This window comes from Sardina pilchardus, chromosome 14, assembly GCF_963854185.1.
Source record: "Sardina pilchardus chromosome 14, fSarPil1.1, whole genome shotgun sequence".
Lineage (NCBI taxonomy): Eukaryota > Metazoa > Chordata > Actinopteri > Clupeiformes > Clupeidae > Sardina > Sardina pilchardus.
In genome coordinates, this window is record NC_085007.1 from 30,209,960 (window position 1) to 30,232,294 (window position 22,335).

The window sequence follows — 22,335 nt, forward strand, 5'->3', positions numbered from 1 at the left end:
CATTAGCAAGCAATCAAAATGATATTTTTCTTCTCCCCAAAAGAGGTATTTATATTTGAACACCTCTCTCACTAGAACTAACAAATGCTACAATTTAATTCATTTGTTTTTGAAAAAAGCAGATGACTGCAAGTCTCCGTCACCAAACTTTGACCTGGATGGCCGGCAGAGTTTCCTTTCTCTGAAATGCCAGCACTGGAGGCACTAAGAGGGCTGCTTCAAATTATGCTTCCCCATTCATGGCGCTCGGTTCTGCTCGGTGACTAAAGAGGGAAAAAAAGACAGAATAAATAAATGTAGTGGTAGATTCTGGACGCAAGGAACAAGCTGCATAAACAAACGGCCGTTTGTGAGACTTGTGACTTTGTGATGTCATGGTTACAAGGCTGTCTGAGATCATGTAGAGACTTGTCATTTGGTGCTCAGAAGATGTGGTGAAGTTAGCAGTGGATTCTAGCAAGTTCACTCTCTAGTATTTTTGTATGTCTGAAATAGTAGGATCAAATTTCCTGAGAAACGCAACTGGTTAAAAAAAAAGATCATGAATCATCAGTGGTTTGTGCTAGTGGAGGAACATGAGCATGTTTTAAGGAACTAAGAGCTTTGCTTTTTACGTGTCTATTGAGTTCCAAGGTATCCGTATGATGACGGTTCAAGTAATGCTTCCAGTGTACTACATAACAGAGGTATGATGTGCAAACAAGCGGGGAGCAAATTCGAGCTTACAGGAAGCAGGTCTGTGAGCCGTACTTGACCTTTGCGGGGTTCAAGGTCTTCCTCTCGCACATGACCCCCTCTGCCTTGCCCCTGAGATGAGGCCTCACCCGGCCTCAGCGCGACTTCCTGTCAGGGTAGGATTAGAGGCGTTCATTACGACGGGGGTTAAGGGGCTTCGTACGCTGCTCCACACTTAGGATTCCTAACAGCTGGCCGTGTTTTCTTTCCCATTCTTTTGGATCGCACCTTACTCAACGTCCTCATCCCCCTGCCCCGTTTCCCCCTGTTGCTGGAGGCAACCAGCGCTCTGAAAGAAAGAGAAGAAAGAGAAAGAAAGAGATGAAGAGAGCATGACACTCGGAAAGAAAACAGTGTTTATATAACCGCTCGCTCAGTTGTCATTCGGCTTCCTTCTTTGTTGATGGTGATAAGGCATTCCAGAGTGTGGCTAGAAAGGGGAGCGAGTGAATGCTGTATGAATGTTATTTGTGATTGTGCTGTGAAGCTAGTGCAAGATTGAGTCTGATGCATTAAAGTGGCATAAATTACTTCTTTTTTTGTCATAGAATGTTGACTTTTTAACAAAACAAGAAATAGCCTTGGTGTTTTTTTTTTCTACTTGCCTGAATTTTAGAATAAACACAATTGGCTTTCACTATGAATACAGAGAGGATTACTTGAATTTGTGTTAGCGGGCTCATCAAAGAAGACCTCATCCACTTCTTTGTCTCCTCAGGGAAAGTGAACTAACAGCAGTGGTCTCTTTTAAGGGGGGGGTCGTGGCATCAGGATAACCTGTGTTCAGCCATCCCACATTGTTTCTCATCAAACCAGCCAGCCATCTTTTGTTCCCCTTTTCCCTGCTGACGTCTGTTCTGTTTACAAGTACCCGTGCACCACCACCGGCCGAGTGGAGGCTGCCATGTGTCCCTTCCCCTCTCTGTGTTTGGGGTGCGCTGAGAAAGAGACATGATTTCATCCTGTGAAAGGCCTGAAGGCTGTCCATTTAGAGTTCTGTGTTTGTCAGGCAGCCATATTAGTGCTGGATAATGGTACTCTATAAAAGGAATGGCGTGGAGCGAGAGGGAGTGGAGAATGCCCACGGTCATGTTGGCATTCTTTTGTGAGTGTGCCAAGCCGTGCTGCACACCCTCTCATTAGTAAGGCTGCATCACGCAATGGAGGCTGGGATGAGAGAGAATTCACACTTTTCAAGCATCCCTCAAATGTTCAGTCCTGTCCCCCCCCAAAAAAAACAGTCCCGCTTTTGATTAGCAACGGCGTTTGTGCTCTCAAAATTCAGACGATGTGTGTTTTTGGTTCAAGTACTGTATCTAGATCCTGCATGGGCTCTTCGGGTCCTCTCTAATCCCAGTGTTCTACGACTCGGAACCATCCACGGGGCGATTGTTCTCCGCTCTGTGACATGGGGTACAATGACCCACCGTCACTACTCACTATACAGTGGCATTGTTTTGCCCTGGCTCCTCGTTAGGTCAGAATTCATTTGTGGAAGTCCCCATTTGGAAAACAGGAAAAGGGAAATGAGGACTACATCCACCATGGCCACCAGTGATCTCAGTTAGCATTGTTTTCTCCCTGGCTAGGGGCTTTGTTTTCTGCCCTCTTTTGAGATCTCCAGATTACACCCCTCGCAATATTTTCCTTGCGCTCGACCTGTGGAGACATCAAGTGACCTATGACTTCATTGAAACAAACAGCAGCTGGTACGTGCTGAGATACACCAAAAGAAAACATAATCCTGTTTTTTATGTTTTTTTTAATTTTTTTATCAGCAAACACATTTCACGTTTGTCGTCGTAGAATTAGAAAGCGAAACAGTTGACCCTGTGTTGACAGAGGCTTTTCCCATGCCGACGCTCAACCGTCAGAGTTGGCCATGATGAAGAAAACTCACTGGCAGTCTCACTTGACTGGACAAACCCCATCTTAGATATGCAAAGAGGAGTTACCAGGTACAAAATGTGGAAGACACAGAGACTGAGATACTGAAAGGGGAGAGGAGGAGGAGGAGGGGGGGGGGGGGGGGCAGGCACAGAGCTTGGTGTGAAATTGTCAGGCGAGCGATAACGTTATTTATCTGCCAATGTTGTGACAAGACTTCATTTCTGCTGGGCTGGCCAACAAAAGCAGGTAGGAAAGGCCCAGAGAAAGCTTCAAAGCGCTCAATGGTTGCATTATTTCTCTGGATTGGTGGGGGATTAGTACTGTCAGCAGACACAACGTAAATGTACAGGGCTGTTACATTCTGCCCGTTAATTAATAACAGATGCTAGGTACAATTCTCAAAGCTTATTTACACATCCAAATTGTTTAGCGCTTTATTTCTTAAGAGCGAGCAGCACTTGTTGAGGCTTAAATATTTATGAAACTTTCTAAATGCAGTTATGTGCCATTTTCTGCCACTCCTGTTATTGTACAGACAAGTTTTTTTTTTTTTGCTTTTTTTTTTTGGATGGAAACTTTGTGTTCCCATGATGATTGGGTTGGGTAAATACATCTGTGACTTGCTGGATATGAAGTGCAGCATATTATCCCATCAGTAAATGTCTCAGTCCTAGGGGAGGCCGCAAGATTAATTGAATTGTTGACTAAACTCAGCCGAGACCAGCGCAGCTAATCAGCTTTATTTTTCCTCCAACTGCACAGATTCACACAGTTCCTCTCCCAGAGTCACAGGTCAGAGTGGCAGTCTGGCTGCGAACGCTTCCCGCCTCACACCTCCTCTTGGTCACCGTGATCTAAAAATATTGTTAATGAAATGCTCTCTGCAGACAAAACCAGTCAGATTGACCCACAGAAGGCTGGTGTTTTTAATGTGCAATGTGTTGTTTTCTCATTTGATGGCATTAATAGGTATTAGCACGTTTTGGAAGCCGATCAAATATATTCCCCTTCCCCCATTGAGAGCTTAGCATGTAAAGCTCTTCATCTGAACTTGCGCTCTCTCTCTTTTTCTCTCTCTCCGTCCCTCCCTCTCCCCCGCTTCCTCTCTCTGTCTGTCTCCCTCCCTCCCTGTCTCAGTCCTTTTCTTTTGACTAGCACACTAGGCACCTTTTAACAGACAAACTGTGTCCTAAATCACAAATCCAATGTGAAGATTTGCCCCACAGCTTCATTTTCACGATGGTGTTTTTATGAATATACTGTGGGGGTATTGTTCAATAAAGGTACCCCCCCTCCCCTTCCCACCCCACCCAGTTAGCCACATGTACAGAATGCTTTTTTATGAGCTGTGATTGTCTGCTGAGATCTAAGCCGTAGTTGGCAAGGCTTCACAAGAGCATATCTGAGTGATGAACATTGTCAGAAGAATCACTCCACCGATTATTCTTCACCATAGAAAAAGGCCTTCTTAATATCCATAATCTGCCTTTTTGGACTGGCATCTGTAGTCCTTTCTTTAAAATCGAAAGCCGCTCATTCAAGTGAGCCGTGTTTGAACTTGCTATTAGTGTTTTTCCCCCATCCCCTTTTCCATATATCTGATGTGGATTTTTTTTCCCTCTCGTACACTTTTTTCCCTCCATTTAGCGAGCCATTAGCTACCCAATCTGTTATTTGTTTTTCTCCTTTAATGTGTTTTTTGAACAAAAGAAGAGAAAACAAACACACTGAAACATAAGAGAGTGCGTCTGAAAGTGCACCAAAGTCCAGAGAAGTGAAAAGAAGAGAGCACGGAGCTTGTTCTTCTTCAACTTTTTCTTTTCCCTCTTTTCACTCTCCTCCAGATGTTCAGCCAGCACCATAGCCTATGTTTAAATAACAGGAAGTGTCTTTTTTTGAGGTTGAAGCGAGCTGTTGCCTGTCTTGCCATTACCGCCTTGCATTTGGGGGGACTCTGAGAACCACCAGGCCTGTTTATACATCTGAAATGTTGTGTCAAGTGGAAGGTGGAGACGTCATGAAATAGCCACTATATGTGGTTGTAACTCCTTTTACAGTCCTCTCTTTTTACAGTTCTCTGTCAATCTTGGTTTGTTCAACTTTGCCCACACTTTGTATCTCTCCTTTTGTTTTCTTTATTTTCCTGTTTTAGCTTTTCCTTTTAGCTATATTAGGCTATTATACACAAGCCATAGCTTTACCACAGAGATGCAGCCTGTTCCCATTGTGCTTTTATATTACTCAATGGCAAATCCTACCAACCCAGAGGCTTAGCCTAGATGTTTTTAAACACGAATTGGCTTGAAGGATGCTCAATCATCTTCTTCAGGTAAATTATTGAGCAATTCTGTCTAGGACATTGACACTGGACTCATTCTCAATCTGAAGGTGGTCACATAGTACACAGTTGCCTTGTACAGTACAAACCCATGAAAGAAAACTCAACATTTTTTTTATTTCATTATTCATTATAGAGGGAACACAGTAGCCTACATTCTGACTGCAATTTGGGTTAGGGGAGTAGATCCCCCCAGTCTGCTTCATTCTGCAGTTCGCAACAGGAAAGTCTGAGAATAACTGCCAATCTGCCTGGCAGGCAGAATCAAAGAAACCACCAACAACGGGTAATAGGCATAAGAGTGAGTGTGGGTTTCCTCTGGTGGTAACAGGTGCAGGGGCGAGCGGAGGTTGGTGGGGGCTGCTAGCATGGAGGAACAGAGAATTGTTGAGTGCTTGCGGATGGGCCTTTGGTTAACCTGGCTTCATATTTTTTAGAGAAGTACCAGAATAGATGCCTATAAGTGTTTTCTTTTCACATTTGTGGCATTTAGTATGTTAGATATGGTTAGCCAAAACTAACAAGTGAAGTGTTGTTTGTCCTATTGAGTGGGTGATGTTTTAAATTGTTATCCTTGGAAATAATAATAGTTTCGCTCTTCACTTTGCTGGCAAAACAGTCCAATTAAATGATATTCACACTTGAGGGAAAGTAAGAGTTTAAATGCCCCAGGTTATGAAGGCGCGCTGAGACAAAAATGGACTTCACATGAAGTGCTTGGCAGAAAGACTTTTCTATTCAAGATTAGGGACTCTGGGGCTCCGATTTATTAAAGACTACATCTTCATCATCAAAGCAGCTTTTTCTCCTTCCTCCTGTACTATCAATCACTGAGATTTATGGCCCTAATGAGCAAGGAGGGGACTGGGGCTGAAGGCGATTTGTAATTGCTGCACCGCAGCCACCAAAAGCAGCTCACCCTGTCCATGCTCATACAGCTTAATTAACACTTCTGCACTTCACTTTTGTCAAAATGGATACATATCATTTTGATGGGCCGTGTAATCGGCGCGTGTGAAGACGAACCCAGCTCTATTGACTGATGCCATCTGAAGATAGTCCCCTCGTACGCATCCCCGGCGCTATCGGCTGATTCGGAGAGAAGATATTGTAGTGGAGCGGACGCTACAGATATCTCAGATCTCTGGCTGCCACTTTACTGATTTTGCTGGTGCTGCTGCAGCGGGCTTTTGTGCTTGAGGTTGCACTGAGACTTGAGAGGGAGCAGCAGGCTATTGTAGTGATCTCCACGGACTGATTGCGCTCTCTCCTCTGTGGTCCGACTCTGGCATCGCTCCTGCCACATTTGCCACTCGGATGCGTCTTCATTTGCGAACTCTTCAGTTTTCTCCGTCACAAAAAAAGGACATCTGTTTTTCTTTCCTTTCCATTCCTCCTTCCCCAGTCTCCTGCTCTCCAGGCGCTAATGCGAACGCCGCATTAAGAAGTGTCACACCTGTCGTAGGTAATGATGAGCTGAGATGAGTGGATGTGGCAGATGAAGACCTGTCTCCGCTCAGCTGCAGACGCCTCATCCACCGCGCTCAGGTGCCACTGACACCCCCCCGCCCCCCGCCCCACCCCGCCCCCCACCGCTCCCTGCCCCACCCCCACCTCCACAGAGCGAGGCATTACTGCCCCAGAGTGTACTTGTGTCGGGCGTTAGTGATGAACTTAAGTGGTAAGAGAGTTCGTCTTTGACTCCAAGGGGACCGCTAATCTCACGTCCTCTACCCTTAAGTTTGTTCTACTTAATCAGCCACTCTGAGGCATCCAAAGGAGAGCGTGAGGCGGTGCTGCCAGGGCTCAGCTGCGTGTCCTAGCGGTGGGCTAGCCGCGAGCGTCCCGAGACCCGAGTCAAGTTTCATCTTCAATTTCCAGCTCATGTTTGATTGTCACATAGATGCAGAAATTGTAACACCTGTTGGCGTTTTTTTCTTTCCCAGCCATTTCCCTGCATGCGCTCTGCAGCTGAGGAAATAAAAGGCGGAAATAAATAATTCATCACGGACACAAATTCCCCGGTCAGGGAGGCGTGTTTAATCACGACTGGAATGGCTAATAGAGAGTCCTGTGAGGAGGCCCGCCGCAGCCCCTCAGCACACACACACACACACACACACACACACACACACGCACGCACGCGCCCGCCCGTCCTCCACACGCTGGGAAAACAAGCAACAGCCCTCATGATTGTTTTGTCATATTAGCATTAAGATAAACTACTGACACGTCTCTTGTAACCAACACTGAAAAAAAAAAAAAAAAACAGTGGGGAATAAAATGGAAAACATTACAGGACTAGTTCAGCCAAGAGACTGCATGCATTTGCATTAAGCGTCATTTGATTGTTTGTGTTTGTGTGTTTTGACTGCTTTATTACCACTGTGGAATGTATGTGGAGCGAATGTAGACGTGACGGAGCAAATGAGCCAGGAGTGATGGGTTGACGTGAGGAGGGAATTGGGAGTGTGTGTGGCGGGAGTCTGCAGCGCGCGGAAGATGGCTGAGGAGGGGGTGGTGATGGGGTCAGGGGTCGCGATCAGAAGAGCAAATCCAAAACAGACCCCCGCTAGAAGGACATCAACAGGATGGAGCTAGTCCCAGGAAATGAGGAAATCCCGGAGCGACTGGCGGAGGAAGCAGCCTCATAAGCACGTCCTGTGCGCACCATAATGACTGAGCTAAGGAAGTGAGCCATGTCCTGCCTCTATTGTGCTTCTCAACCCCAGCAGAAACAGTGCACCCCTCCGTCTGTGCTCTCTCTCTCTCTCTCTCTTTCTTTCTCTCTTTCTCTCTCCCTCTCTCTCTTTCTCTCTCCTTCTTCCTTTCTTTCTCTCTCTCCCTCTCTCCCTCTGCTGTGTCTGTGTTCTCCCGTGTGTTTTCATCTCTTTCTCTGTCTTTATTGGAGCCTGTCTGTTGTGAATAGCGCTCTGAGGGGGGAGTCGGCTGACTGTTGAAAAACGTACGCCCTCACACCAAGGAGAAGGACCTGCCTCCTGCTCTGGCCACGCCAATGCCAGGCAGGCTGGCACGTCTGGGCAGGTCCCATGCCATCCTGCTCACAGGTAGCCTTACACTTTTTCCCTGCGCCAGTCTGGCGGACCCGTTGCCCTCGGGCCCTGTGGGGAAAGGTGTGAATGGGCTGTCCCAGGCCAAACTGGCATTAGCCGGAGCTCCATTTTATCATGCTCCGATTTTCTGTTTTTTTTCCCCCCTTTCCTCTGTAATTATATTTTCTCAAAGTTGAATCATGTGAAATTCATCCAAACAAGGCTGTAGGCACTAGATCTGTACTTTTGTAGCCCTCTGTGTGGTTCGAGTACCGTCTCTGGTTTGTGTGTGTGTTAGTCTGTGGGGGTGTGTGTGGGGGTGGGGGTGTGTTGGGGTGGGTGGGTGGGTGGGTGGTTGGGTGTGTGTGTGTGTGTGGGTGTGTGTCCATGTCCAGTCACTGTATTGATGTCTGTGTCTGTCTGTGAGCAACTGAGCATGAGTCAAAATATGAGTCAGTGGAGAAGTTTGCGCTTTTCCTCCTTTTCCTCTCGCCCCACGGTCTGAATGCCCAGTCGTGAGCACCCCAACCTTTCAGCTGGAGTTTTATGGACCTGTTAATGTGTCATGCTACATCAGAGAAGCCCCAGAGTTATTTTACACAAAGCAAGGGCCCCCTTTCCCACAAAAGGGCTCACAAAGTACAACCTCTCCTTTGACGACAAGGAGCAAGAAAACACTCTCTGAAGGCTTTGCTTTCCTGATTTTCTCAAGGACTGTTAAGACCTGCCTTTACAGTTCCATACGTGCCGCGATTGTTGAACATTGTCATGGCCACATGATTGTTGAACATTGTCAGGCCACATGTCATGGAGCCGCTCTGAATGAGTAATACAGCTGCAGTTATGGAATGTACACATTGTTTACTTTGAGAGAGCGCAGCCAGGCAACCTTCAGAACTTCTATTCAGACTCGCGTAGTTTTTGTCCTTCAGAGGGAAAGGGCTGCAATCTTAACAACTGTTAAATTGTTGATTTCTTTCTGAACTTGGGTGTACGTAAACAAGTGAATGTATTGTTGTCGCTTATCCTCCACATGCACTAGTATTTTTGTGTGCTTGTGTGCATTCAATTAATGATATGCATGTGTGTGTTTGTGGATGTGTGTGTGTGTGTGTGTGTGTGTGTGAGAGAGAGAGAGTGTGAGAGAGAGAAGTGATTTCTGTCCAAGTCTGGTGTGTGTTTGTGGGGCATTTCCAGACAGAGTTGTCCATGGGGGAGGAGAGGATAGCATTCCAGGCCTCTGGTGCACATGCTCTCTGTTTGATAAAGCACCTGTGTCTGGCGCACAGGTCAGCGGGGCGTTTAATCCGCTGGCCGATACGCGGGCACGCTTATTTATAGCCGGCCGGAGGAACACTTTTCCGTGTAATTAATAACGCTGTGGTGTTTGCGCGGGTGCATTGGTTAAGCGCAGGCCAGAGCACAGGCCCGGACTGGCCGGCTCTTGGGGTAAACGAGAGCACCTGGTGCTCCTCTCTGCCCCGTAATCTCTTTCTTTCACTCCTTTGCTTTTCTGTTCGCTTGCTTTTTTTCCCTCTTTTTCAGTCTCTCTCTCAGTCTCTCTCTCTTTCTTTCTCTCTTTTTCTCTCTCTCCTTTTCTGCCTTTCAAGCCCTTCATTTCTCCCTCTCTTTCTCTCTGTTCCTACCAGGGCATGTTTGTGGTCTGTCTTTCATCAGTGAGTCAAGGCTGCATGTGTCTCAGGTTGGAGGAGGGGGAGAGGTGGGGGGGTTGGGGGGGCTGGGTCTCCGAGGGGCGCTGGGGGACTTGTGGAGTAGAGGGGCTCTGCTGAGCCCCTGATGGTGTGATATATCGTCATGTCGGGGGTAATCAGGGCCTCCCCGCTGCTTGGCTGAGGAGGTGTGTGTTTACACCCCAACACCCCCATCCCCCTGCGAGAATGAGCCGCCATGCCGAGGCTGATCAAAAACAACACCGGGCCAGAGCGACGCTAACCCGTCTGGCTAGCGTTACGTTTTTTTTTCACGACGTGACCCCAAACCGCATGGAAGCACTTATCTTCGTTTTTACGTTCTGCAGACTTCCGTTTTATTTCATATCACAGAAACGGCAAAATAGTGAGACCAAAAAGCGTCTTAGTTGTAATTCAAAACTGTTGTCAAGTTCTGGTTGCCCATTGCCTTGCCATTTTCTCTGCTTGGTGTTACTAGAGGACAGGATGTCTGTGGCTGATGGCTGTGACACCACTAGACATGGCCCAGGTGGCCGCTGCAAGAGAATGGCCTTACGAGACCTCGCCCGAGGTTTTAGGTGTGGCGCTTCTTCAGTCCAGATTGGTAGTCAACAACCGCTGCTGAGGCCCAGCTGCTAATGAGGCTGCCATTACGGTCTCCACAGGACGGCCTCCTCAACAACCTTTCCCCCAAACTCCAGAGTGATCCATGAGAGCTTTTCAGTCCTCCGTAATCACGGATGCAAAGAAGCTCTTCCTACCTCTGAGAAGGTGAGGATGGTGTGGGACCGTGGAGAGTGGAAGTGTGGTGCTGGGAGCTGATTAGTGTTGAGGGCTGATAAGTGATCTCTCCTCAGCAGATTTGGGATTGATTAGGCCCGCAGATGACTGTGGCATCACTCACTCTCCCCTCCTCCTCTCTGTTCTTCCGCTCCTTCTCTTGGTGTTGATCATGTGCTCATGTCCATCCTAACACCCCGCAGCTCCAAAACTGTAGCCCCTCCACCATCCCAGTAGATTGGTTGATGGGTACAGTGTGTGTGTGTGCGCAGGAGTGTGTTTGTGCATGTTTTCATTTTGTCATATTTGTGAATCTTTTCCTGCACGACCGTGTTTCCTCTTAAATGTGCCTCCTTCCCCCTCCCCCCCCCGTGCCGTGTTTTCTCAGGCATGGCTGGTAGGAATCTCTTGTTCCTCCCACCATCTCCTCCTGTGTGGTACCAGCCATATTCCTGCTTCCTCGGAACAAGCTGCAGAACAGCTGGAAACATCTGGTCCTTGGGCAGACTCTTTGGGGGTGGGAGTGGAGGGGAGGGGAGGGTGACGGCTGCCTTTGTTTGCACCTGTTAATGACGGTGAAGAGGTTCTTTGAAAGCAAAAACACACCTTGCACTTTGGAATGTGGACGTTAGCACGAAAGGAAAGACAGCTCTTGCCATGACGGGCGGGAAATAAGGTGGCATGGAAAAGATTACCCATTTAAAGCCCGGGGAGACGGGAAACTGGGAGAGAGTGTATGCAGGGTGGGATATAATAGGTGGCCTGTAGCATGTAGCAATCATGTCTATGGGAGAAATGAGACATTCTGCAGGGGGTTAAATTGCAGCAATAGTCAGAGATCTGAATGGGAAGATGGGCTGTAATGGCCCATTGGAGTTTTTGTCTGAGCAGATTTGTCATGGGATGGTGTTGTTTGCTGCGGAGACTGCTCTGTTGGTTGACTGGGCCACTGTCATCCTGATCTAGCTCAAACTGTGGTGATGGAACCTTCACTCTGCAGTTGTTGCGTCTGTCCTGCGTTCTCCAGCTGTGCTCTCCTCTCTGTCCAAACAGTCAGGCTCATTGTCTCCTCCACTTTGGTGTTGTCGGAGGAGGAGGATGGGAGATGGGTTGACCCGCCATTCCCTGCCTGGTTGACTTGCGCTCAACTTTCGGGGCTGGAATGATGGAAAGTGCACGCTCGGGCGAGTGTTTCTATTGCATGTGAAAGTCTCGCACAGTTGTGTTTTTTTTTTTTCCTGGTGAGTTCAACAGCACGGTCAGTAACCGTGTGGGGTGTATCAGTGCGCAGTATGGATGGCTGAGTTCCTCCAAGCACAAATGGCTAACAGGTGTGACTCAGTGCAGGGATCTCCTAGCATAGCCACTATCTCCAGTCTCCGAGTCTTCCATATATTTTTTTTTTCAGAAAGGAACAGTAGGCTATATTGGACTGTGAGCAGCCTTGGAGTGGAACTATAATGGTATTTGACCATTGATTTCTTGCAATTCTGGTGGTATCCAGGTTATTATTGATTGTGTGCCCTGATGATGACAAGACTATAAGCTGTGTGATTGGAACGAGGGAAAAGTCGATTGTTTTTGTCCCACGTAATTGGATTACTCTTCTGCCCTCAGACATGCTGACCATAGTACTCCTGTACCTTAATTCTATTGCATCACAGTAATAGTCTGTCTGATGGAGTTTTGATGTTTTAACCAGTATGCAGCTGGCATAATTCCTTCTATGTAGTTGATCTTTTATTCTTTGTAAGACTTCACTTTTTAAAGTCCCCGGCACAGTCCAACTTTCAAGATTCGGGCCGGCAGCTTTTCAGTGTTGACATTCTGCGGCATCTCTTCGCTCGGTGCCGTGCCAGTCCAGTCCAGTCCAGCGCTTGTCCGGCTGACGGCGGGCTTCAGACGGCCACTGCTGCATTCATCAGCGCTGTGTCGGTGGTGGACGGCCCCAGCCCCGGCGACCCAGTGCGTGTGTCACCGCTGACGGGTTCTTTATTAAGCGCGGGGGCCGTCAGGAGGGGGCCGCGGAGGGTCGGGGGTCGGCCCGGAGAGTGACACGGAGCTTTGGAGCAGATGGGATCAACCAAAGGCCGGGGTTAATTAGAGAGGGGGGTCAGCGGGAGTGGAGGGCTGTGGGGGTGTGAAGTGAGTGAGGGGGTCGGAGGAGGGGTGGATAAGGGGGGCTACTGAGGGAAGACAGGTGCGCGAGACCGCTCACCTGCCACAAAGGTGCCACTGTGTGGAGGCCGTCGCCACTGGCAGGACAGGGGATTTATTACATCCAGTGCTTGTCATTAAATAAGGATAACAGGGCTCTCTCTTTCTCATTCTCTCTCTCTCTCTCTCTCTTTCTCCCTCTCATCTACATGCATACGTATGTATGTGTGTGTGAGTGAGACTAAGCATTAGAGAAAGACAGTGTGTGAATATGTGTGTCAGGCAGATAAGAGGGGGGGGGTTAGCGCTGCAGTGCGCTGCCTCATGGCTGGGATCAGTGTTTGAGCGAGGCCACGGAGCTGATGTGGAGATGAGCCGCATGTCTCTTCATGTCTCGCATCTCTGTCTGACACAGCTGAGTTGTCCAGCCGAGCGGGAGACACCCGTCCTGTCAGACACACACACACACACACACACACACACACACACACATTCACTCGCGCACACACATAATGCATCGCACCGTGCGTGAAGAGCCACCACAACACGGTGGGGAGAAGGGAACAGAACAGGTGACCGGGAGGAGAAAAGACCAACTCCACAACTGTCATGTTCTGATGGGCTTTGCCATGGTTGACTGCTTGCTTTGAGGTTATCTCATCGCTAACCTGTCCTCTTTCCCACCCCCCACCCCCCCCTCCACTTACTGTCTTTCTTGCTTTGGATAAAAGAAAGGGGGGAAAAGAGAAATATAAATAGATCCAGGTCTGTTTTCCCATGACAGCCACGATAACTGTATTAATACGTCTCTGTTCTGTGTCAGCCAACTTTAATTTCATCTCTGTGAAAGCAGTGGTCTTGTCTGTCAGTGTAACTTTATTAGCTCGTGACGGATACAGGGCAGATCGCTGCTCCACTTGCGATAGGAAGGACTGCACAGAGAGCCAATGTACGTCTCAGCTGTACACACACACACACAGCCCGACACACGCGCACACACGCGCACACACATCCACACACACACACACACTCACACACACACACACACACACACACAGAGGCACACACAGACACATGCGCGCAGAGGATTTAGTGCGGCGCATAAGAAGGTGTTTCATATGCCTGGCGTGCTCGCCGCATTAATAGCGCCACAATCCGAATGTTGATCATAAAAACAGGAAGTGGACTTGCCAAGTGCATGAGGTGGCACTTTGATGCTGAATATTTACCCAGTGTTTTAAGAACCAGGAATTATGAGCTCACTGGATTTTTTATTTATTCATTTAATTTTTTAATTTATTTGATCACTGCCCCTGTGCCAGTCTCAACATTTGGTTTGGCACTCCTTTGCGTTTGCTGGATTGGAGTTCTTAGTTGCCTTTTTTTTTATTATATTATTAATTTGGCCTTTAATGTTCCTTAAAGAGGAGCGACAGACCTGGAGCAGGCCCAGAGGCTGCTGGGAACTTTTTCTCTTTGGTGTGTGCAGACGCCTCCGTCCTTTATGGGGGCGATTGCCATGGAAACCTGGAGTGACCCCGGGCTGGCAGGTATAGACTACAGAAAGTTCTGTGATGTCTGCTTCAACAAGAGGGAGGGAGAGAGAGAGAGTGAGTGGGAGAGAGAAAGAGAGAAAGAGAGAAAGAGAGAGAGAGGTAGACACACCCAGAGGCACGTGGGTTGCCAAACCTGTACTCCAAACAAAGAGGTTTAACAAACGCACAGAGCGACAACTTGCCTGTTTTTTCCTCTGGTCCATTTGCTGCCTCAATTGTTGTATTTTCTTCCATCTCCTTTATTCCCTTGATGCGAGGTAATATTGAAAGAGAACAATGGCAGCGCAGATAAAGGCCTGTCTTTCGTGTTCATATATTTGATTAAATAAATGCGGATGAGTTAGAAGCCCATGATAGCACAGTGGAGGTAGTGTTTGCTGAGCTACAGAAATGAATGGGGTGGGGGGGTCCTGAGAGCGCTCAAATGTAGAGGGAAGGGCTCTGTGTGTGTGTGTGTGTGTGCGTGTGTGTGTAGTCATGTGTTAAGACAGAGGGGTGTAGAGCCAGTCACAGAGGGCCTCCCTGGACCAGTCAGCCAGCAGAGTCCGACCCGCAGACTGGCAGATCGGCACACACAGGCCTCACCTGTTCGCCCCGCCATACAGATGTGATGGCATATGCTCCAAGTTCAACAGCACCAAGTGCTGCGTAAACACTACTATGGAGCTAACCCAGTCCCCCTGACTAGGGCAGCGGCGTGATGCATGGAGGTGGAGGCTGCCTTATTTAAGGCTCGGCTGAGCTGGCCTGCTTTTTTAAGCAGTCATGTCTGAGTGCTTGTGGTTGCTTTTTATTTTCAGTTTGTTTTTAACTGCGGTCTGAATCTGGGTTGACAGATATTGTCTTCGTCCCGAAACACAGTTATCAGGGGCTTGGCCTGCATCATTGCTCAGGATTATACAGTGCTATCGCTACTCTTAATCCTGTAAGATGGATTTGTCAAAGGAGTCGCGCTCTCTCTCTCTCTCTCTCCCTCTCTCTCTCTCTCTCTGCTTTGCTCGCTCCATGTTCCAGTGTTTCTTATAGTCTCTCTGTCCTCTCTCTCTTTCTATTTTTTCCTATTTTCCCATCTTTTTTTTCCCGTCTCTGGTCCGTGCTCTCACCCCACCGTGGTCTGAAAGCCCCAGTATCAGCCTCAAAGCCTCAGCCTGTGCTGTTTAATCAGAGGTGAAACCACTCGCCTCCTCTGTCCATCAGAATAATTACAGTAGTAGCGGATAAGGGATGGGTGGGGTAGGGGAGCGGAGCGGAGCGGAGGGAGGGAGAGAGGGATGGAGGGAGAGAGGGATGGAGGGAGGGCTAGACGGCGAGGAGAGGAGAGAAAGAAGAGAGGCTATATCGGGGACACTTACGGGCATCTGCGCTGTCCCGGCTCCACTCCATCCAGAAAAAGGGCTGGCATGAGGGAGCAGACATCAGGAGAAGTTATAGTCTACAAGTGGCCGACTCTTCCTCTTCCTCTCTCTGTAGCACCGCCCTCCTCCACCCTCCCCACTCCCTCCCCACCACTCCCCGCTCCCCCACCTCCACCCGCCGAGGCTGATGAGTTGATGGAGGCTACAGACAGACAGAGCCGAGGGGCACAGGCGGAGGCCAGGAGATTTATGGCTGTAGCCGGCTCCCTGGCAGCGCTCCACAGGAACACAGGTGCTGCAGGTTGCTTTGAGTCCTGAAAGGTGTGAGAGGAAGGCTTCCATGTGGGCAGCGGCAGATAAGAAGTGCGATTGGGGCAGGAGGAGGAGGAGGAGGAGGGGGGGGGAGGGTAATAAATTACACAAGATGCAGGGCTCAGAGGAGAAGAGAGGAAGTAAGAGGAAGAGGAGGACTGAGAGAGGGATAGAGAGAGAGGGATAGAGAGAGGAGGGAGAGAAACTGTTAGCAGGTTTAGACTAGATTCTCCAGCGACTGGGCTGGCGATGGAGGGAGGAAAATGAGGCATTCTTTAGATCTTTCTCTCTCTTTTCCCCTCTCTCCTCGGCGAGCCTCATCTCACCTCGTGGCCAAATCCTGGATTAGCGTGGGGAGGATGTTAGTGGCGTGCGCATATGAAATGCACTACACAGCACATTCATCCGGGAGCCCCTCTCTGCCCTCCTCCCCCCGCCCGGCTTTGGCACATGCACAGTGGCCTGCCGCGAAGTTCACTAAAATGCGTGAGGGCTTTAAATAATTCAGAAAACAGGAAGAGTTTTGCTGTGCTTTAGGACTCCCTCCCCCATATCTCTCTCTCTCTCTCTCTCTCTCTCTCTCTCGCTGTCTATCACTCACTCACCAGTTCTCACCCTATATTGTGGGTGTGTGTGTCTCTCTCTGTCTCTGTGTGTGTGTGTGTGTGTGTGTGTGTGTGTGTCTGTGAAACACCTGCAGATAGTGGAGATTACCACTCATGAGAAGCAGACACATGAATGCAAGATCTTGTAACAAATGTCATGTTGCTGATAAAGCAAACGGCCCTTTTTCAGTAACCTCAGACACAGTGTTTGCAGTGCATGCCTCTGCACAGTTGCTCATTCTTTCCTGTGTTCTGATCGCCCCCCCCCCCCCATACCCCACCATACCCCACCATCCCCCCACCTCCGCCGCTGGAACCGGTGGGCACAGCACTGAATGGCATCTCCGCGCCCACATCAGACAGTCAGATGTGAATAGCTTTATCAGTCAATGGCCGTCGTCGCTCCCATCCAGGCACAATGGAGGGAGCTGTTTGAAGTGAAACTTCAAGAGAGTGTGAAACAGAGGAATTAAAGGAAGAGAGTGCTGCCGGTGGCCTGGGTGCGGAGGCGTGGGCGAGGGTGCGGGCGCTCCAATGGAGAGGAGTGTGGGGGGGGGGGGGGGGGGACCGCGGAACGGGACAGGCAGCGCTTTTGGAACACACCAGAGGGGGAATAAAATTGATCTCATAAAAAAGAGCTGCGTTGTCAGATGAATAGGCCGCAGATGCACAAAGCAAAAACCAATAGCTTACATTAATTATGATGATTACAAAGCTGCACTGTGTGTGTGTGTGTGTGGGGCTGCCTGTGCGTGTGTGAGTTGTTTTTACCTTGCATCCGTCTAATGCATGATAGACGTAGACGGATTAGTTGTATAAGCTCATGGAAGTGTAGTTTGCTTTACATAAAACATTATGCGTAATTACAAGGCATTATTGATTATGGCGCAGAATTGAGCAAACATGCTTTAATGTAGTCAGATAGATGGAGAGAATGAAATTGCCTGTTGAAGGAGTTGGTGGTGGTGGTGCTGGTGGTGGGGTGTGTGTGCTGTGTTTATCTAACTGATGTTTGTTAACTTTGTGTTATTATGGATATCGTTGAGCTAAATGTTTTCCTTTTTTCTCCTTCCTCCTCTAGATCTTGAAGAGAGGGCCAGCTCAGGATCGTGGGGAAACGGAAGTCGCGCCTCAAAGGTGAGCCCCCCCCTGGAAAGCCATGATGCTGGAGAAGGGAAGACAACTGGACAGAGGGAGGGAGAGAGAGAAAGAGAGAGAGAGAAAGAGAGGGCGAAATCCCTTTTGAAATGTGCCGCTATTGTGTCATGCTCCAGCCCCCACTCCCAAAGCCTCTTAACTTTTGGGCTTAACTCTCATTTTCTCTGCATGTTATGTCTGTGAAAGGGGGATGTTTGTGAGGGTCAGCTGAGGTTTAAATGGAAAAGCACGACTCCGTTCTGTGTCAGGCGACTTCAGGTGCTTAGAGTTGCACGAAGGACACGTCCTCCCGCTAGCGGTGATTGTAAAAGCAGAGTTCATAGACTGCCCCTCTCCAAACTCCAGCTCTCCTGTGGCCATTCTCCAGAAGACATCATAATGCCCCCTCTGACCTGTCATAGTCGCCGCCGTCTCCCCTCTTTGGACGGGATTTATTGCAGGCTTTTGCGTGGATGGCGGGGAGGTTTTAAGCACGTATCAAAAGCGTTAAAGTGCCATATCTGATTGGGTCGTTCATAGATGCATGTGCTAAAAGCGTGCTAATGCCCCCCCCCCCCCCCCAAGTAAATCCAGCCCCTCTCAAAGCATTAGTTTGAGGCTGGAGAACTTAATTCAGTCTGGTTTGCAGCGACAGGCAGGGGAAGAGCACTGTCCGGTTCCCCTATCAGGACGGTAAGAGGACCAGGCCTGGGGTCATTAGGAGGGGAGCTGGGCTGTCGCCTCTTGGCGGAGCCATCACAGGAAGTGAGTCCTTAAGGTGGCTGTGTCAGCAGGAAGAGAACTCAGGCAGGAGAGACGGGGCTCCTTCTGAGGGGAGACGGCTGGTGCTTATGTGTGTGTGTGTGTGTGCGCCTCACTCACTTTCAGCACTCACTTTTAGAGAGGAAAGAGGATTGTGCCAGACACACAAGAAGTCTGTCTCAACAAGCAGCCTGTGAAATGTTTTATTGCATTCCGTAGACTTTAGATTTTAGCGTTATAGGCATTTTAGTGTTATCCGTATTTTATGATGTGACTTATGATGTGATATGTGATTTTTGCAGAGTTACGTTGATGGTTCCCAGTACGCTCACATGGCCAACCGGGAACTTGGATCGCACGATAGCATTTCTCCGCCCTACCACAACTCCAGACTAGCGGGTAAGGGTCAAAACTCAACTTCAACTCCCTGTGTTGGCAGTGAACGTGTGATTTGTGGGACCGAGTGAAATGTGTGAAAGTAATGCGATGGTTTATTGTGCGCCATTCATCATTCCTACTCGTTACTGTTGTGTTCAGGATCCATGTGCAAGTCCTCCCAGTTGCTTGTTATAATATTGTACTCCTAGACAACAGTCTGAGCCAAATTCATGATCAAAATCTTTTCTTGGATGAATGTGCAAATGATACGGCAAAAGTGATGATTTCTGGGCTTTGGTGCGAGAAATCCTGCGCGTTGCTCTCGCTCATTAAGATGCTGTATCAGGCCAGAGACGTAATTAGAAATTGTAACACCTGACATGAGTGATATTTAGTTTATTTTTGAGCCTGTTAAACATTCCTCACCTCTCCTCAGTGTGGAACGTCCACACGCGCAGTCCTCCAACTCATTGTGCAGTCCACCCAAGTTGCGCGCTCAGTTTACTCTGAAAGGCAGGTCAGTGGACTTGTCTTTCCTGAGCATTAGCTCCTCTTCTCTCTCGTCCTCTCTCTGCCCTCCCTCTCTCCGCCCCGTCGCTGTTTGAGCGCGAGTGCTGCCGAATGAGGCGGTAAAGGAATGAATGCGTGCAGCGGTGCTCATTTACCCATGATGCCGCGGAGCGAGAGAGCGAGCGAGCGAGAGAGCGAGCGAGCGAGCGGCGTGCCTGTGGCTCCGGGCGGCCTGCGGCGGTCGTGAGCAAATGGCCACTGACACAGATAATCTGCCTTTGACATGAAGGCCGGCGCCTAATTAGGCTTGACTGGCTCCATGAAAAATGTAATATGTGAGCTTAGAGTGGCATTTTCAGCCTCCTTCTCCTCCTCCTCCTCCCCCCTCCTCCTGGACCAGTGTGGCCCAGCCTTAAATGATACATGGCGCTGGGCAGCGGGGGTGATGGCCAGCCTACTCTGAGGCAGCAGGGAGGAGATGATGGGCCCAGATAAACTCATTGCACCAGCCCAGCGCACCACCCTCACCCTCACCCAGCCGTGGCTTGAGCTAAGCCCAGGGCCCATTGAGGAAACGTCAGGCGCGGTATGCAGCCCCTTATAAGGCGCGCAGATCAGTGGCGTGCGAATGCCAGCAGCATGTGCAGATCAAGATAACAAAGGTGTTGTGATGGGAGCGTTCTCTGACTCGCCCCCCCCCCCCCCCTCTCTCTCTCTCTCTCTCTCTCTCTCTCTCTCTCTCTCTGTGGGGGGGAGAAGAGAGAGAATGAGGGGCCGGCAAAACAAATGCAGGCGGGAGATACCAGTGCTCTCGGAGATCGATGATTTGTTTGGTTAGTTCCTCGTGATTCTCGTAATAGCCAATTTGTTTGTCCCGTCTTTTAACAAGGGAATGCGGATGGTCCTGCCAGGCCCCAGACAGTGGGGCGGACCGGCCGTTGCCTGGTTACGGCGGTGGCTGTGGGGACGGAGGCGGGGTCTGGGGGAGCTGACGTAACTCGGCCACTGGTCCACATTTGGGGCTGGCTCTGCCCGCCAGAGGGGAAATGGCCCTGCAATGAGATTACCTCAAGAAAGCCACACATCCCTATGGATGCCCAAGTCTCAGAGAGAGAGAGAGAGAGAGAGAGAGAGAGAGAGATAGGGAGAGATAGGGAAGGGAGACCCACTCACATGCTGACAATTCAGCTCCATAGCAGCTATGAAACCAGCCATCAAATACCTGAAGCCGTTTGAAGTCCAAAACAACGGAAGGAGGGAAAAAGGGAACGCGATCCTTCCATCTGGTGTTCCCTTTGTTTCAAGAAGAGAAAGGGATGCTTTAGCGAAGCCAGGAAGGGAGAGTGGCGACTCATCAGACATCACTCATCCCCCCCCAAAAAACTTCTTGCTTCTGCGGTAGCAAGCGGACAACAGGTCCACCGCTTTGAAGAAAACAAACAAGGATTTGCGATTGAGGACGGACAAAGAGAAAGTTTTGGACCGCGAGAGGCAAGAGACGATCAGAGACCGAGATTGAGGAAGGCATCGAGGAATTGAGAAAGAGAGAGAGAGAGAGATAGAGAGAGAGAGAGAGAGAGAGAGAGAGAGAGGGAAGAAAAAAGTGAGATGGAGTCTAGTCTTGTTGTCGGAGTCTGGGGGTTTGCATCATCTTCATTCTCTCCTCTCGCTGCCTCAATCTTCTGTGCTAATGATAATATTAAGGCTGCGAGACAGAGGGAGTTTGCTATGACAACTTCAGTCTGCAGCTGCAGTGGGAAGGAGTGGGGGAGAGAAGGAGGGAGGCAAACAGAGCGACGGAGGAGAGGGAGAGAGGTAGACAGAGAAGAGAGGGAAAGGGGAGGGGATTGTGTGTGTGTGGGGGGTGAATGAGGGAGAGAGGGAGAGAACACGAGGAAGCCACCAGGCAATCCATCCAAACAGTATAATTATGTAAAGGGTGTCTTTGCTGATTCCCACATACATAACTTTGCAGATTATGGTGACATCCTTTAAATAATCAGCCAGGGGATTTGTGTCATCTCCCGAGCTCGCGCAGATTAATCCAGCGCACTGCCTCCAACACTGCTCTGTGCTCAGGGATGACATTTTCAATGGCTCTCCGTCATCGCTTTTCCTGTCTCCCTCGCTCTTCCTCCCTACCCTGCTCTTGCCCAGCTTTTTTTCTCTCACATCTTCTTTTCACTTCCCTTTTTCTCCTCAGTGATTGCTCTCCCGCTCTCGCTCTCTCTCTCCCTCTCTATAGCTCTCTCTCTCTCACTCTTTCTCTCCTTTTCTTCCTCTCCATGTGTTGCTCTGCCCCTCACTCTGCCTGCCCTCTGTCTTGTGGCCCCTCCTCCCCTACCCATGTTGCTCTCCCCATTTTTTTCTCCCCTCTGTCTTTCTCTCTCTCTCCCTTCCTCTCTCTCTCTCTCTCTCTCTCACACACACACACTTTCTCTCCCTCTCTTTCTCTTTTTCTCCATCTCTCTCTCACATACACACACACACACACACACACACTTTCCCTCTCTCTCTCCCTCTCTCTCTCTCTCTCTCTCTCCCTCTCCCTCACACACACACACTCTTTCTGTCTCTCCTTTTGGTGGCGTCCCCACAGGAGCGTCCCCTCGTCAGAGCATCCCTCTTCCAGCCTAAGTGTCAGCCGGAGCCCCCATGCTGTAGCCACCAGAGCCGGCTGTCCCATCACAGCTGCCATTAGCCCCTCTGACAAGCCATTCATTACATTCACAATTACCAGGCAGCACCGCACAGAGCAGCGCCGGGGCCGGGTGGGAGGGAGCAGCTTAGTGCCAACAGTAATATTCAATGAGTTGAAAGTACTTTGGGATAAAGTGTTGATTTATGGTGCGTTTAGTGAGCGAGTGTACGTGTGTGGTTGTAATCAAACAGAATCTTATTCAAACAAGAGCTTCCCTCCGTAGGGTTGGCCTTTAATGTTGCACTAGAGCTCTACTTGAGTGTCGGGTTGGTGATGGTGTGTATGTGTTTGTGTTTGTGTACGCGTACACGTACACAAGACGCATACGGCCAGCTCTGTTGGGAATCAGGACTGTGTGTGTGAACATTGGTATTT

General features: G+C 49.3%; 1 protein-coding gene across 16 annotated transcripts in view; it reads left to right on the forward strand.

The window, feature by feature from the left end:
- LOC134100640 (transcription factor 4-like) overlaps nucleotides 1-22,335 on the forward strand; it is a 150,461-nt gene that overhangs the window by 16,437 nt on the left and 111,689 nt on the right. For all 16 annotated transcript variants that reach the window (XM_062553977.1, XM_062553976.1, XM_062553982.1 and 13 more), the window contains 2 exons: nucleotides 17,554-17,609; nucleotides 18,674-18,770. In XM_062553977.1, coding sequence (XP_062409961.1) covers nucleotides 17,554-17,609; nucleotides 18,674-18,770 — 153 coding nt within the window. The remainder of the gene's footprint in view (nucleotides 1-17,553; nucleotides 17,610-18,673; nucleotides 18,771-22,335) is intronic.